The 14,878-nt window shown below is 43.7% G+C and overlaps 1 protein-coding gene across 2 annotated transcripts in view; it reads left to right on the top strand.

Moving 5' to 3' along the window:
- Nucleotides 1-12,012, top strand: part of RASGEF1B (RasGEF domain family member 1B) — a 264,461-nt gene extending 252,449 nt beyond the window's left edge. For both annotated transcript variants that reach the window (XM_083458826.1, XM_083458827.1), the window contains 7 exons: nucleotides 310-412; nucleotides 2,179-2,258; nucleotides 3,082-3,177; nucleotides 6,080-6,175; nucleotides 7,486-7,609; nucleotides 8,663-8,735; nucleotides 10,322-12,012. In XM_083458826.1, the coding sequence (XP_083314952.1) occupies nucleotides 310-412; nucleotides 2,179-2,258; nucleotides 3,082-3,177; nucleotides 6,080-6,175; nucleotides 7,486-7,609; nucleotides 8,663-8,735; nucleotides 10,322-10,346 (597 nt within the window). In that variant the 3' untranslated portion in view covers nucleotides 10,347-12,012. The remainder of the gene's footprint in view (nucleotides 1-309; nucleotides 413-2,178; nucleotides 2,259-3,081; nucleotides 3,178-6,079; nucleotides 6,176-7,485; nucleotides 7,610-8,662; nucleotides 8,736-10,321) is intronic.
- Nucleotides 12,013-14,878: the final 2,866 nt, after the last annotated feature.

The following is a 14,878-nucleotide window of genomic DNA, read 5'->3' as shown; positions in this document are numbered from 1 at the left end:
CCCACCCGAGGGCAAATCCTCATAAGGCTACAAAATTACAGTGTCATAGATGGTAGGGACAGTGATTTTTTTTGGCAAAAAGATGAGGCGTTGGCACTCATGAAAGTGCCGTGGGTGCCAGCACAAAATGGCCACCATGGGTAGAAAAAAAGAGGTTCTGGAACTCTCTACCAGTTGAGTCCTGTTACAAAAGAACCCTCTGGATATAGACATATGTACCTGCGCTTTCCCCCTTCATTTGTCCCTTCCTCTACAAGAATTAAATTAAATTAAATTAATTCTCTTTTGGGTTTGTTTTCCTTCCTTCAGCCTGTGAAGAAAAAGCACCGAGCGAGGATGATAGAGTACTTCATCGACGTGGCCCGGGAGTGCTTTAACATTGGCAACTTCAACTCATTAATGGCCATTATTTGTAAGTATAGACGGGAATACTTTGTAGTTGCATGGTATTTTTAAATTGTTGCTTGTTAAAGGGTGCTTGGTTTGGAGAATGAGTTGGCTCAGCTCAGTCTGATTCAGGTCAGATCTGGGCTAATAATAATAATAATTTATACCCTGCCCATCTAGCTGGTTTCCCCAGCCACTCTGGGCAGCTTCCAACAGAATATTAAAATACAATAACCTATTAAACATTAAAAGATTCTCTAAACATGGCTGCCTTCAGATGTCTTCTAAAAGTTTGGTAGTTATTTTTCTCTTTGACATCTGGTGGGAGGGTGTTCCACAGGGCGGGTGCCACTACCGAGAAGGCCCTCTGCCTGGTTCCCTGTAACTTGGCTTCTTGCAGTGAGGGAACCGCCAGAAGGCCCTCGGCGCTGGACCTCAGTGTCTGAGCACAACAATGTGGCTCCTTCAGGTATACTGATGCCTTGTCCAACTTGTGACACTGCAGATGTGGTTAGACAGCCCCAGGGAGCATGGTCAAACTGAACTGGCTTTCTTCCCACTCTCTAGTTGTAGCTTAGCCAGAAACATGTGGGGGACAGCAGGTCAGGGAAGATTTATATTGTTGCTGCCAATAGCTGTACCCTGTGTCTCCCCACTCCTGCCACACAACTGCTCTGTAATGTAGTATCACTAACCAGATAGAACTGTCTTGTTGCTTTGCAGAGTGAATAATAATACAGTGGTGCCTCACAAGACGAAAAGAATCCGTTCTGTGATTCTCTTCGTCTAGCGGTTTTTTCGTCTTGCGAAGCAAGCCCATTGACGGATTAGCGGATTAGCACTATTAGCGGCTTTTAGCGGCTTATCTGCTGATCGGATCAGCTGATAAGCGGCTTAGCGGCTTAGAAAAAGGGGGGGAGGGAAAAAAACCAGCAGGAACTCGCAAGACATTGTAGTCTTGCGAAGCAAGCCCATAGGAAATTCGTTTTGCGGAGCACCTCCAAAACGGAAAACCCTTTCGTCTAGCGGGTTTTCCGTCTTGCGAGGCATTCGTCTTGCGGGGCACCACTGTAATGATACTTACCTGCACAGTATCTCCAGTTAGGACCCAAGCAATTCTTTTGACTGCAAATTGTTTTAACTGATTTTAATATTGTGTTTCTATATTGTCACAATCCACACTAGGACACTAGGCTAATTAAGAAATATGATGATAATTCAGATTGCTTCACATCTATTATATAGCTGTAATCCTTACAACAACTCTGTAGTCATTGGTATTATCCCCAATTTGAGGAGGGAAGGACTGAGGCCGAGAGAGAATGGGGTGCCAAAGGTCACCATGGCAGAGGCAAGATTGGGAACAAACACTTCCTGATTCTTAGTTTTGTCTTTTACGCTGTATACAAACCCTGCATTTAAAGTATCTGACTTCTCCCAAAAATGAATCTGGGGAGCTGTAGTTTGTTACAGGAGCTGAAAATTGCAAACTACAGTTTCCAGGATTCTTTGGGGGGAAGTAATGTGCTTTTAAATGTTTGGCGTGCACATAGCCTTAGTCTCAACTCTCAGGACAGAGGACAGAAGGATGTGAGGCTGCTTTTGCTGCCAGACCTGCAGCTCCAGTACTTTCTAGTCACATCTTCATAATGCTGTAAGGAGGCCAGAATGGCTATCTTTGCAAATATTCAATTCCCTGTCCCCTGCTTTTTAAATATATCTAGTCCAGAATAATGATGTGCTCTTTCGCTCTTGTTTCTGCATCTTCCTTGCGGCCTTCTGAACTAAAAGCTGGAATGAACATGAGCCCTGTCTCCAGACTAAAGAAAACCTGGTCAAAAGTTAAGACGGCCAAATTCGACATTCTCGAGGTAAATGTGGTTTAGTCACCTGAAATCTTGTTTATCCAGTTGTTTATCAGCCAGGGGGACAAGTGGTTCTCATCATCTATGCAAAGATATCTACCTATTCTGTCCATTTTTTCTATCCCTAATGCTAGTTCCATTAAAGTTTGGAGAGGGTGGGTAATATCTTAAAATGTTCTGATTACACACTGCTGCTTACAGTGTAGCAACAAGAGAAGCTCCTAGCCCATTAGAAAAATCTATAGTAGTCTATGCTTTCCATATGCCATTTAATGGGCAACGCTTTATTTATTTATTTTGAACGTTTGTAATATCTCCTTCACATGAAGGTCCCAGGGCAGAGGACACAAACATAATAAAACTAAATAATATACTAAAAGGAACGTTACACTGAAAATCTATTCTGTGGGCGAATATGCAGAACATGGGTCCCAATTTGTTAAATTTCCTATTCCTTCCAAATAGCTTATCTGACTCAAACGTCTGATTATCTAAGTATGGAGCTATACAGTGGCTTATCTCCATCCATCTCTGTCTCTCTTTCGAATTTTGGATGAGGCTTTGCTGGTTGTCTGCTTCATTTGTTTATTTCCTAAAATTTACATATGTAAAAAGTAAACAAACCTCAGAGCAGTTTACAGATGAAGAAAACAATGAAATTATTGGTAACACCAGCAGCAAACTAAAAACTATCTAAAAACAGGCCGATTGCTGCTTCATATCCGGTGCTCTTCCACTGAATTAAATGCTGGACTTCTAAATAATTTCGTAGTGTCTGCTATGGCATGGAAATGTTGTGAACATTTCCATTCTTTTTTTTAAAATCTAGCATCAAATGGACCCTTCCAGCAATTTTTACAATTACCGCACAGCTTTGCGTGGAGCAGCTCAGAGGTCTTTGACAGCACACAGCAACAGAGAGAAGGTATGATTTGCAAATATATTTGCGGTTGGCCAGGGATCAAATTTACTTATTAGGAGGTGTGCACCAGGTAAGCCGTCTGCCTGGAGCACAGCTTCCTACTAACTGGGAACTGTCTTGGGGGGGAAATGTGCATTTTTAGTCACTGATTGTCACTTTTCTCATAAAGAAATGTAGCATCTGGCCTGTCCTAAAGGGTTCTGTGTGCTTTGCACTAAAAAAAAAAATACTCTTGAATACTGTGCCAAGGTAATCACAGTTTCATGCCAAGGAAATCTCCCTTCTGCAACTTGTATAAATGATGCAAGCTAGGCCCATTTGTATAGTTCTCTTACTTTGGATAATTTATTCCGGTTTGGCTAGTCCATGAGGAGAAGCAAGGAGCTATGCAACATACTAAATGCTGTCCTTTGCTATTAGGGATTTATTTTATCCATCCCTTGGGCTCCTCATATTTTGCCATACATTGCCCACACGCTTTCGAACATATACATGTGACTCTTAAGGCCTAGGAATTTGTCGTTGTCATTTTAAAAAATGAAAGGTGAGGGCTAGTGGTGGCGTCAGAGGGACACGGGTGGCGCTGTGGGTCAAACCACAGAGCCTTGGACTTGCCAATCAGAAGGTCGGCAGTTCGAATCCCAACGACGGGGTGAGCTCCTGTTGCTCAGTCCCAGCTCCTGCCAACCTAGCAGTTCGAAAGCATGTTAAAGTACAAGTAGATAAATAGGTACCGCTCTAGCGGGAAGGTAAAAAAAACACGGCGTTTCCGTGCGCTGCTCTGGTTCACCAGAAGCAGCTTAGTCATGCTGGCCACATGACCTGGAAGCTGCACGCCAGCTCCCTCGGCCAATAAAGCGAGATGAGCGCCGCAACCCCAGAGTTGGCCACGACTGGACCTAACGGTCAGGAGTCCCTTTACCTTTACTAGTGATGGCGTCAGAGCCTCTACTGTTTTTAAGCTAGCAGAAAGGAAGGCTTTATAATAGGAACCTTGCAGAATTTCATTGGACTCCAACTTCCATCATCCCCAGTCAATGTGGTTGATGGTCTTGAATGATGGGAGTTGTAGTCCAGCAACTTCTTGAAGGCTACATGTTCCCCAGGCATGTGTTTTAATAATGCAAATGAATCAAGCTGGAACACTAATTATTTGGGCAAGCCTTTCCTGATGGGGAAATGCGATGTTATTCCTGTCCATGGCTGCCTTTGCAGAGAATCAGTTTCTTAGTGGGTTTTCTCTCTCGTTTCCATTGCCCCAGAAATGGAGCAAAGTTAGAAAAGAGTGAGAATCAAACACTTTGCTCTTTCCGGATGAAAGGCAGAAAGATGAAAGCTTTGCAGGCTGCTCCTCGGCCAAAAGATACTCTCTGAAATATCTGTACTTTGAGGAAAGTAGTACATCCTGGAGTTCAGCTGAACCTTTTAAAAAAGCCAGCCTTTACCTGCATGATCAATTGTAGGTTGGGTTGTTTGTTTTGGTGGAAAGGGAATGCTAGAAGTAGAAACTGCAGGAGGGGGTTGAAAAGATTATTATGGTCCAACACCCCATGGAACTGAGGTTGTGAAGTAGGGAAAGAGGAAGGTTCATATATCAGGTATTAAGACTCTTGTGATAAGCTTGTAAGTTTGGAAATATACTGATATTGTGTGTATGTTTCCATGTGTTTGCATGCCAGATGCAATGGGAAACCCAAAGGGAAACTGGCTCCCATTTAGCTCCCTAGCTAAGTTCAAGAAGTTGGTTTTGGTGTGCAAAATCCCATAACACTTGGGACCAGGATACCTGATGGACACCCCTTATAGTCCAAATCAGTCACTGCTAGGGCTGGGTGATATATCGATATATCATCCAAAACTGGTTTGAAGTCCATATCATGATATCGGTTTCATTATTTTTGACCTGCCGACATGGCGAATCATGATGTGTGTGTGTGTTATGCAAAAATCACAATGTGAGAAAAACCGTGCAGCCAGCCCATGCCTTTATGTAGATCCGCCCTTATTCCAGACATTGTGATATATTTGTATATCACGGTGTTGAAAACCAGGTATCACCCAGCCCTCGTCGCTGTGCTGTGGAGATGGGGGCCTCCTGCAGATACCATCTTATTAGGAGGTCCATTCCACACAACATAGGAACCGGTTACAGCACCAGTCACAGCACCAGTCCTTTGGAATCACTTCCCGCTTGAATATCAACTAGGCCTCATCTCTGTTGCAAAGACCTCTCTTTCATCAGGCCTTTTAAATTGAGGTTTCCCAGTGTGCGGCTGTATCGGGATGGTTTTTAAGATGTTTGCTCACTTGTTGCTTGCTGCCCTGGGGTCCTTTGGGAAGAAGAGCCAAGGTATAAATTTAATAAATAAACTGGCAAATACATCCAGAGTGAAGAACCTTCAGCTCAACGTTGGCCACAGTCCTGCTTAATTTCAGCTGGGCCTTAGGAATTTGCAGGGAGTGTAACGAAAGATCCTTGAAGGCGTTTCAGAAGATGGCAATGCCATGGCAGTTCCCAGGCATTACCACTTTCAGTCTTGTTGTTGTTCGTGGTTTTCAGAATACACTTAACAACTCATAAGTTCATTAATACTTGTGTTCAGCCCCGATCCCTGGCCTTTGGTAGAAAGAGTGTGTGCCTTAGACAAACAGTGTCACTATTATGCTAGCTTCAGCGCTGCTGAAAGGGAGGGGAAGGCTACTAGACAGTGTCAATGGTGCTGAACTAGATGAATAAAAAGGTCAGACTTTGTATAAGCCACCTTAGAAATGCTCCTTTGCCTCTAGGCTACATGCATTAGCCGTTTTCAAGTTTTTACTGGAACACCTTGACTTTGCCCATTGTTGCGCTGCCTCCCTTCTGGAACGGATGCTAACTAAGCCCGTTGTTCCCCTTCTTCCTTAGATCGTCATCCCTTTCTTCAGCCTTCTTATCAAGGACATTTACTTCCTCAACGAGGGCTGCGCCAACCGCCTGCCCAACGGCCACGTCAATTTCGAAGTAAGTAGAGCATGCTCGGAATTTCTCAATGTGTCTGTGTGTGGTTTGTTTTTTTAACCGACAAGCTTTGCTAATTAAACTGTGAGCAGAAAGCCTTGCCGGAGGGTTGGCTGCCCATCTCTTGATGCTAATTGTGAGCATGACTAGTCCCGGAGGTATAGACTTCATCATTTGGTGTCTGCTGCCGGGTCCTGTTGGCAAAGACCCCACCCTTTGGGGGGGAAATGTCTGCTCTGACTTTGTCTCTTTCACTGCTTGTGGTTGGCCATGCCCTTCCTCTAAAAACAGACAAGCATTCAGGTTCCCTCTCTCTCTCTCTTTACATCTGTTTTAGGGCCACATCTGCACTATACATTTCAAGCAGAATCATAGAATTGTAGAGTTTGGAAGCATAACTGTCAACTTTTTCCTTTTCCTGCAAGGAATCCTATTCGGAATAAGGGAATTTCTCTTTAAAAAAGGGAAACGTTGACAGCTATGGTAGGAAGGGACCCTGAGGGTCATCTTGTTCAATCCGCTGCAATGTAGGAATCTTTTGCCCAATGTGGGGTTCAAACCCATGACCCTGAGATTAAAGGTCTCATGCTCTACCGACTGAGCTATCCCATTTTAAACTGTCATGGCTTCCACCAAAGAATCCTGGGTACTGAAGTTTGTTAAGGGTGCTGAGAGTTGTTAGGAGACCCCCATTCCTTTCACAGATTATGAAGCCCACTTCCTGGGAGTTGTAGCTCTCTTAAGGGTGAAGCATCACCGTCATATAAGGGTGAAGTGGTGTCATCAGTTCTTACTTCAGAAAAAGAGTGTACCTCTATCGTAAGGGACACGGGTGGCGCTGAGGTCTAAACCACAGAGCCTGGGGCTTGCCGATCAGAAGGTCAGCGGTTTGAATCCCCGCAAAAGGGTGAGCTCCCAGCAGCAGGGTTAGCTCCTGCCAACCTAGCAGTTCAAAAGCACGTCAAAGTGCAAGTAGACTCCGGCGGGAAGGTAAACGGCGTTTCTGTGCGCTGCTCTGGTTCGCCAGAAGCAGCTTAGTCATGCTGGCCACATGACCTGGAAGCTGTACGCTGGCTCCCTCGGCCAATAAAGCGAGATGCGCACCGCAACCCCAGAGTCAGCCATGACTGGACCTAATGATCAGGGGTCCCTTTACCTTTCTACCTCTGTCGCAGCTGTTGGAAATACTAATTTGGAATTTTACACCACGCATCCCTCTCTTTTCTTGACTCAGACTTTGATTAGTTGTTGGGTTTGTTTTCTTTTTGTGAACATGTTTTTACTGACCTTCTCTGCCCTCTATTAAATTCCAGAAATTTTGGGAACTGGCTAAACAAGTGAGTGAGTTTATGACGTGGAAACAAGTTGAGTGCCCTTTTGAAAGAGACCGGAAAATCCTTCCATACCTGCTCACCGTCCCAGTCTTCAGCGAGGATGGTAAGAGATGTGCAAATTCTGGTCACTCTGCAGTGTGCCTGCTGTCATCTATCACTTGATTCTTTGGGAAATGCAGTCTAGCTCTAGCTTTGTTGGAGGTAGCCCCTTGCGAGAAGAAGGGCAGAGTTAGCATTTGATACACCTGTGAGTCTCTGGGAAAGAGGGGTACAAAAAACCCACTGTACTACAAGTTAGTGATGAAAGGCCAGCTTTATACAGTGCTGATTGGCTAGCATCCATAGCATCATCAAGACAACCCCCGCTTCCAATCGCAAAGGACTGGTTTGCTCTTATCAATGAATAAAGGTACATAATAGCTCTAGGAAGGAAGGAAGGAAGGAAGGAAGGAAGGAAGGAAGGAAGGAAGGAAGGAAGTCCACCTGAATCACAGGATGGAGAAGCAAAACAGTCTCCGCAACAGAAAAACATTTGATTCACAATTAAAACAATGCAAGTCTAGAAATAATGGTTGTTTAAATCCGGCGACTGTGCTTCAAATAATGGTTGTCGCCTGCCATGAATGTCCCAACTGAGATAGAAAGGTGGCATGTAATTAATTGCAATAATTCAAAAATCCATAGCCAAATATTCTAACAACAAATAGCAGGAGGAGGACAGTCATTACAGAAGATCAGGATGGATAAAGTATTCTGCAAGCAGTTTTTTTAAATAAAAAAAAAATTATAAGAGGGTTCTTTACCATCCAGACCTTGTTACTGTACACTTGGAAGTGACATGGCCCCTACCCCAAGCGTTGAGATGCTGAAGAAATCCTCTGAGGCAAGGACTGGAAGATAGCTATTTATTTGTTGCATTTGTTTCCTACTTCTTTGCCAGGGAGCTCAACACAATTCTCCCCTCCTCACTTTAATCTCCACAATGACCTTGTAAGTAAGGTTAGGCTGAGAGTGAGTGACTTGCCCTGGGGGTCTTCCAGTGAGCTGAGTGGGGTTTCGAACCCTGGTCTCCCAGGTCCTAGTCCGTCACACTACCCGTTACACTACACTGGCTCGCATGCCTGTAATGATGACGTTCTGTTTCTTCTGACTGCAGCACTTTACTTGGCTTCCTACGAGAGCGAAGGCCCCGAGAACCACATTGAAAAAGACAGATGGAAGACTCTCAGGTCAGTGTCAAAGGGGATTGCCGTCAGATAAATCAGCAGACTGCAAACTTGCTTGAGCGCTAAGACACCTTCCATACCAAGTGTTCCACTGCTGCATGCCTCAACAGATGGACACAGTGTGAACTTGCTTCCAAAAAAAAGTCTTATTTAATTTATGGGCTTTCCCAAAGTATTAGCACACAAGCTGTTTCTTCTTCCTGTTTTTTTTTTTTGGTCCTTCCACCCTTCTCCAATGTATTAGGAACCTCCTTTTTCATCTTTAAAAATTGAATGAATGCATTTTTTTTTTTTGCCCAGACAGATTTCCAGTTTCCTTCCCTTTCTTGTTTGAAAGCTTTTGTCCAGTCAGTCATGCATGTTTCTAAATTCTCCTAAAGTTGACTTGTTGTGCTGATTCAGGCTTGGTGCCCTTTTGTATGCCGCTAGACTGCAACTCCCATCATTCCTTAACAATTGAACATGATGGGAGCTGAAGTCTAACAATAGCTAGAGGCTACCAGGTTACGGGAAGGGATGCGGGTGGCGCTGTGGGTTAAACCACAGAGCCTAGGACTTGCCGATCAGAAGGTCGGTGGTTTGAATCCCCGCGACTGGGTGAGCTCACATTGCTCAGTCCCTGCTCCTGCCCAACTAGCAGTTCGAAAGCACATCAAAGTGCAAATAGATAAATAGGTAAGGTAAACGGCGTTTCCGTGCACTGCTCTGGTTCGCCAGAAGCGGCTTAGTCATGCTGGCCACATGACTTGGAAGCTGTATGCTGGCTCCATTGGCCAATAAAGCGAGATGAGCACCGCAACCCCAGAGTCGGTCACGACTGGACCTAATGGTCAGGGGTCCCTTTACCTTTACTTTACCTACCAGGTTAGGGAAGGCTGCATTGGTTAAAGTCCCATAATGTCCCTCCTTTGCTAGCTAAGGAACTGTGGCATGCAAAGATGAAACCATATGCCAATGGCAGTTGTGGAATGAAACCTGCTAGCGCAATACCTTTTTGCCTGAGAAAGTTGCACAACGTTTTGGTGCGACCTTAGCGTGGGGCCATTGACAGGCGTAGCCTGGGAAGAGAGGGGGTGGCTATAGGAAACTCCCAAGGGCCAAACAGAGATTTGGAGGGCCACTTCTGCCCTAACCCAGACTGAGGTTCCCCACTGTCTGCGCTGCACTTTTGAAAGATGACGTTTAGCTCCTTTGAGGTTGCTGCCAATCTACTGTGTTCCTGAGAGCCACAAGCCCTAAAATACACCCAGACCCATTTGGTGGACAGTTCAGAGAGAGACCAACAAATGCAACGTCTGAGCGTCGAGCGGTTTCCCAGTGTCCTAATCAATGGGGAGCTGTCTTAATATCCTCAGTTTGTTGTCCTTCCTGCCCATGGGGTGGTCTTCGCTGCCAGCTCCTCAGATGCCATATTGCCCCTTGTAGAAAGGAGGAGAACCGGAGCAAAACTTGAATTAATTGGCTGTGTCTGCCATTGGTTTGGGCTTCATTTGTCATTGGTTTTGGCACCACCTGCTGTTGGCCTCCCACCTGTCCTACCAACCACCTCTGTTCCTAATGAGTGTCCTCTCTACTCCTCTGTCTTTTAGGTCAACGCTTCTTGGAAGGGTTTAATCCATGACTGGCTTCCTGCTGCTGCTGCTGCTGCTGCTGCTGCTGCTGTGCTGACGTGGATTATTTTTTTAATTGAAGGCCATTATTGATGTCACTTATTTATTTTCCCCCTCCTCCCCCTCCCTCCCTCTTTAAATCAAGTGACATTTTAAGTTATAAGAGCTGTGCAGCTAGTTAAGACATGTCAGGACTTTATTCAACTTAAGGAACAACCGCACGTTAACTCGAGAACAAGCAGACCGGCTTCTCAAACCTGATGGATCATCAGATTAAGTGACTGGTTTGTTTTGGGTGATTGATCAAAAGACAGCGATGAGGAAAGCCGTTTGAAGATCTGACTCTTCTTTGAATCATTTCAAAACACCTGGATGGGATTCCATCACCACCTTAAAAAAAACACTTTTGCCTTGCTGCTCCTTTGTATTAACAACTTGCTGCTACTTGTGGGCTGGAGTCTCAAACAAACTTTCATTCCAGCTGCCGGCATCTCGTTTTTCGACTGCGTCATGTTTTGAGCGGTGAATGGAAAGGAAAACTGTCTCGGGCTGATATTTTGCTCAGCGAATCTAAGAACTTTGGTTTCCTCCTTGGGGAGAAGAAGAAACATTCATGGCAAAGTGACATGGGCTGCTTAAGATTTGTGTTTATTTATCGTGGGGAAGGGATTAATGATTATTCCTTTGGGGTCGTTAGGTTCTGTTTCTTCCTTGAGTTTGCTGCTGGCTGGCAAACTATTGTTGTGGTATTATTTAAAAACGAGAAGTGATTAAACTCAGTGCTGTGATAGGAAAAGCAGAGACACTAGAAGGAAATGTAGCAAATGTAGCTAGACTCTGTAGAAAAGAAACCCTCTCCCCAATTTATAGTTACACTGTCTTTTTATTTGTTTCTGAAGGGCACATTTACACAGTAAACATAATCTGGTATGAATCTGATTTAACTTCCTGGCTTTATCCAGAAAACCTCTGGAACTCTAGCTATCTGAAAGTAGTCAGGGTAGAGACCTCCAGCTCAGGATTGGAGGAATGACTCTAGATGTAATTGGACTACAACTCCTGCTCTACCTTGTTCATAAAACTATTTCCTCCCATAGTTTCTTGGGGAGCCAAAACATTTAAACCAATTTGAAAGTCTTCAATTTCTAATGTAGACATTACCAAATGGTCTGCATCTCCTTCCCACCCCAGGTTATTGGTTGAACAATTTGACTTATTATTTCCTCTTCAAAAATTGCAGCTCAGACTGTGGGTAGATCAATGCCTTTATTGAGGGGTTTTTGAGAAAAACGGAAGTAATGGTTGAAGTAATGTGTGACCCAGTAAAGCTAACTGGAATTGTGTGATGTCTTAAAGACAAGGGAAGGATAATCTTCTGCTAAAGTGTGGGTTGAAAACAACCGACTGTCTTTTGCTTCATGAGTTTATGAGCAATATTTTGACTGTGAAAGAGGGCCTCTTGTTATACATTCTGTAGTAACCGGAATGCTTAGCCACTGTATTTTGCCCTCTAGGAAATTCTGCCAAATGAAGCATAACCCTCCATTATTAGGCAGCCTAATGTTCAAGGTGGGGGTCCTTCATTTGCCAGAATCGTCTTCTAAGCACAGGGATTTGTATGTAATCAGTGCCGCCGTTCAAAATTGAAAATAAATATATCTATATCTACACTTGCATTGCCCTGCATACTTGTAGATTTGGAAAAGGAGTTCAAGGCTCGACTCTTCTTCTTCTTTAATTACTTCTGCAAAAAAGGAGACACCCTATTGAAAAAGAATGGTGGCTTCTGCTCCTTGAGAGATGTGCAGGATCCCACTGTTAAGAATTTACACTACTACTACCCTGTGATCACAGCTTGTATTGACAGAGTTTGTATGCATGTCTTGGTTGACGAAAGGGTGTAGACTCCCATGGTCTGTTCCTAGTTTCTCTGAGCCATACTCAACTCATTTCTATAAATGATATTTATTTACATGTAATCACATTACATAACATCATACCCTCTTATTTTATCTCTTTGGCTCAACTGAGCCTAACGACTTCCATCCCTCCCGTCTGATGGTTTACATTACTTTACATTACTCAACCTGAACAGGTAGCAATTTCATTTTACAAATCTTCAAATAACTCTTCAAATGATGTTAATTGCTTACATTTGTCTTTCAGATATAATATAATATAATATAATATAATATAATGTAATGTAATGTAATGTAATGTAATGTAATATAATATAATATAATATAATATAATATAATATAATATAATATAATATAATATAATATAATATAATATAATATAATATAATATAATATAATATAATATAATATAATATAATATAATATAATATAAATTTGTTCCAGTCCTTTTGGAATGCTTGGTCTCGCTGGTTCCGGGTTTCTCCTGTCAGTTTCGCCAGTTCTGCAATACTCAACTCATTCCTACTCCCTAAAATCAAGGGATCTAAGTTATCCATGTCTATTGATTTCAGTAGGTCTACTCTAAGTATAAATAGTATTGGATTCAACCCTCTTGCAGGTGGAATCATGAGGGGAGAATAACATCTGAAGAGATGAACACTTCTTACTAGTCACCATTCCCCACTCTATAAACTGAAGGGTGTGGCTCTCTAGGAAGTAAAAATGAGTTGTTTTTAGAACTGCAGCTTTTAAAGTTCAATGGAAATTTTAAAAGCAGCAGGCTGAAGCTTATCTCCAGTCTTAGTACTGTGGCCCCATTAATTTATCTCTGATCGTAGCACTGTGGTGCTCAGCACTAATACATGAGATAAGACTTCTCTCTGATCTTAGCACTTCATGCTTACGTCGGAGATAGCAGATCTCTGCACCTGACATCTTGCAACATCAGGTGATCAATGAGTGGGCATGTTTTGCTTAAAATGGCCTCGTAGGCCAAACCCAGAGGCCTGTCAGGCCTAATCATGCCCATGGAAAAGAGGTAGTTCCCCATGATAATGGCAGCCACCTCACATGGTGTAATGGTGTTGGCCCTCTGTAGAAACTGGCTAATTCATAATTCAACCGCATCACAGATTTTCACCAATATGGCCACCTCTTCCTTTGTGTGTGAAATACTTCATTCAGCTCTACATTTCTATGCGCTCAGGCTAGCCCTGTTTGTACTCCAGGCTACGGGTGCTAGGCCTGGTCACCATAAATGGTAGAACCTAGTGACCTCTAGAAGTTGCTGGATTAAAATTCCCCAAATCTCTGACCTTTGGCCATTTTGGCTGGGTCTTCCAGGAATAAAACAGCAGGTGGAGAAGTATGGCAACAGAGACACCTATCAAATATAGATGGAAGCAGATGAATGTTTATATCCCTCATTTCCTCATGGTAGTTCTTGACACTTATGTTTTTCTTCTCGCCCACAACAACCTTTTGTGGTGGGTTCAACCCAGAGACAGTAACTAGCCCAAGGTTACCCAGTGAGTTTCAGGACTGAGTGGAGATTTGAGCCTGACCTCAAACCATTATCCCACAGTGTGTCTTGAACCTTGAGACGTCATCACCCCTCGATTTATTTCAGTATTTTCAGCTCGGTTTTTGAAGCAAACAATTTGCGATGCAACCAAACCAATATAAATACATTTCAAAGGAATATCCTGAATCATCCTCAGAAAACATTTTAAATACAAAATAAGTGTGGACTGCATAGATGATGGAGTCTGTGGTTATTTATCTCTTCATTGTTTCTTTCTTAGTTTGGTTTCTATTCCGCCTTTTATCCCAGAAAGATCTCCGAGGTGGCTTGATATAAAATAATAAAATATAATTACTTTAGGATTGCTTCTGCCTCTTCCAATGCAATCGTTTGCTTATCTGTGGAAATAATTTACATTTCCTCCGTTGTTTTGACTCTCCGGGTGTCTGGGGCAAACATGTTTCATTTATGGTGCTTCCGGAGAAGTGGGGAGAATATAAAAAGGCAACAGAGATGAGTGTTGACAGTCGAAAGCAGCCACTGTTGTGTGCTTTGGGAGGGAGAGTGTTGATCTGGCTGTGCATACCAAAGCAGGCAGCGGGAGCCTTGAATGACACGAGCCTCTCCACCTTCACAACAGTGGCAGCAGGTGCTGCGAGATGGGGCCAGCCGTGGGACTCCCCCTTTTGAAAAGAGATGCAAATATGATGGCCTTAGGCAAGCCAGAGGCCCTTCACTTTGGATGCAAATGAGCTTGGCTTCTGTGTGCAACAATAGACGCCTCATCCCACTCCCACCCCCCCAGTACTGTCCCTTCTCTCCATTTATCATTCTACTGGGCAGATGTGATGATGTGAGATTGAAAGGAGGGCAGACCAGCGAGGTGGGAGCCTGTGTTGGGAAAAGGAAGTGATAAGACAAGTCAAAAGTTCCAAGTGTGGTCACACCATAGATTTTATAATGCTGTGGAGAGTTTGGGCCCCACTCACAGCCCCCTCTCGCAGCTGAAGAGTTTCACATTGGAACCCACCGGCTGGCCCTGAGTCCCATGGTTGCTGGGCCCAATTTGCCCTGCCCTTGCATGAAGTCTTG

This window comes from Podarcis liolepis (genome assembly GCF_965112155.1).
Source record: "Podarcis liolepis genome assembly, chromosome: 9".
NCBI classification, from domain to species: Eukaryota; Metazoa; Chordata; class Lepidosauria; order Squamata; family Lacertidae; genus Podarcis; species Podarcis liolepis.
The sequence above is the reverse complement of the archived record's forward strand: the minus strand, read 5'-3'. Positions and strand labels throughout refer to the sequence as shown.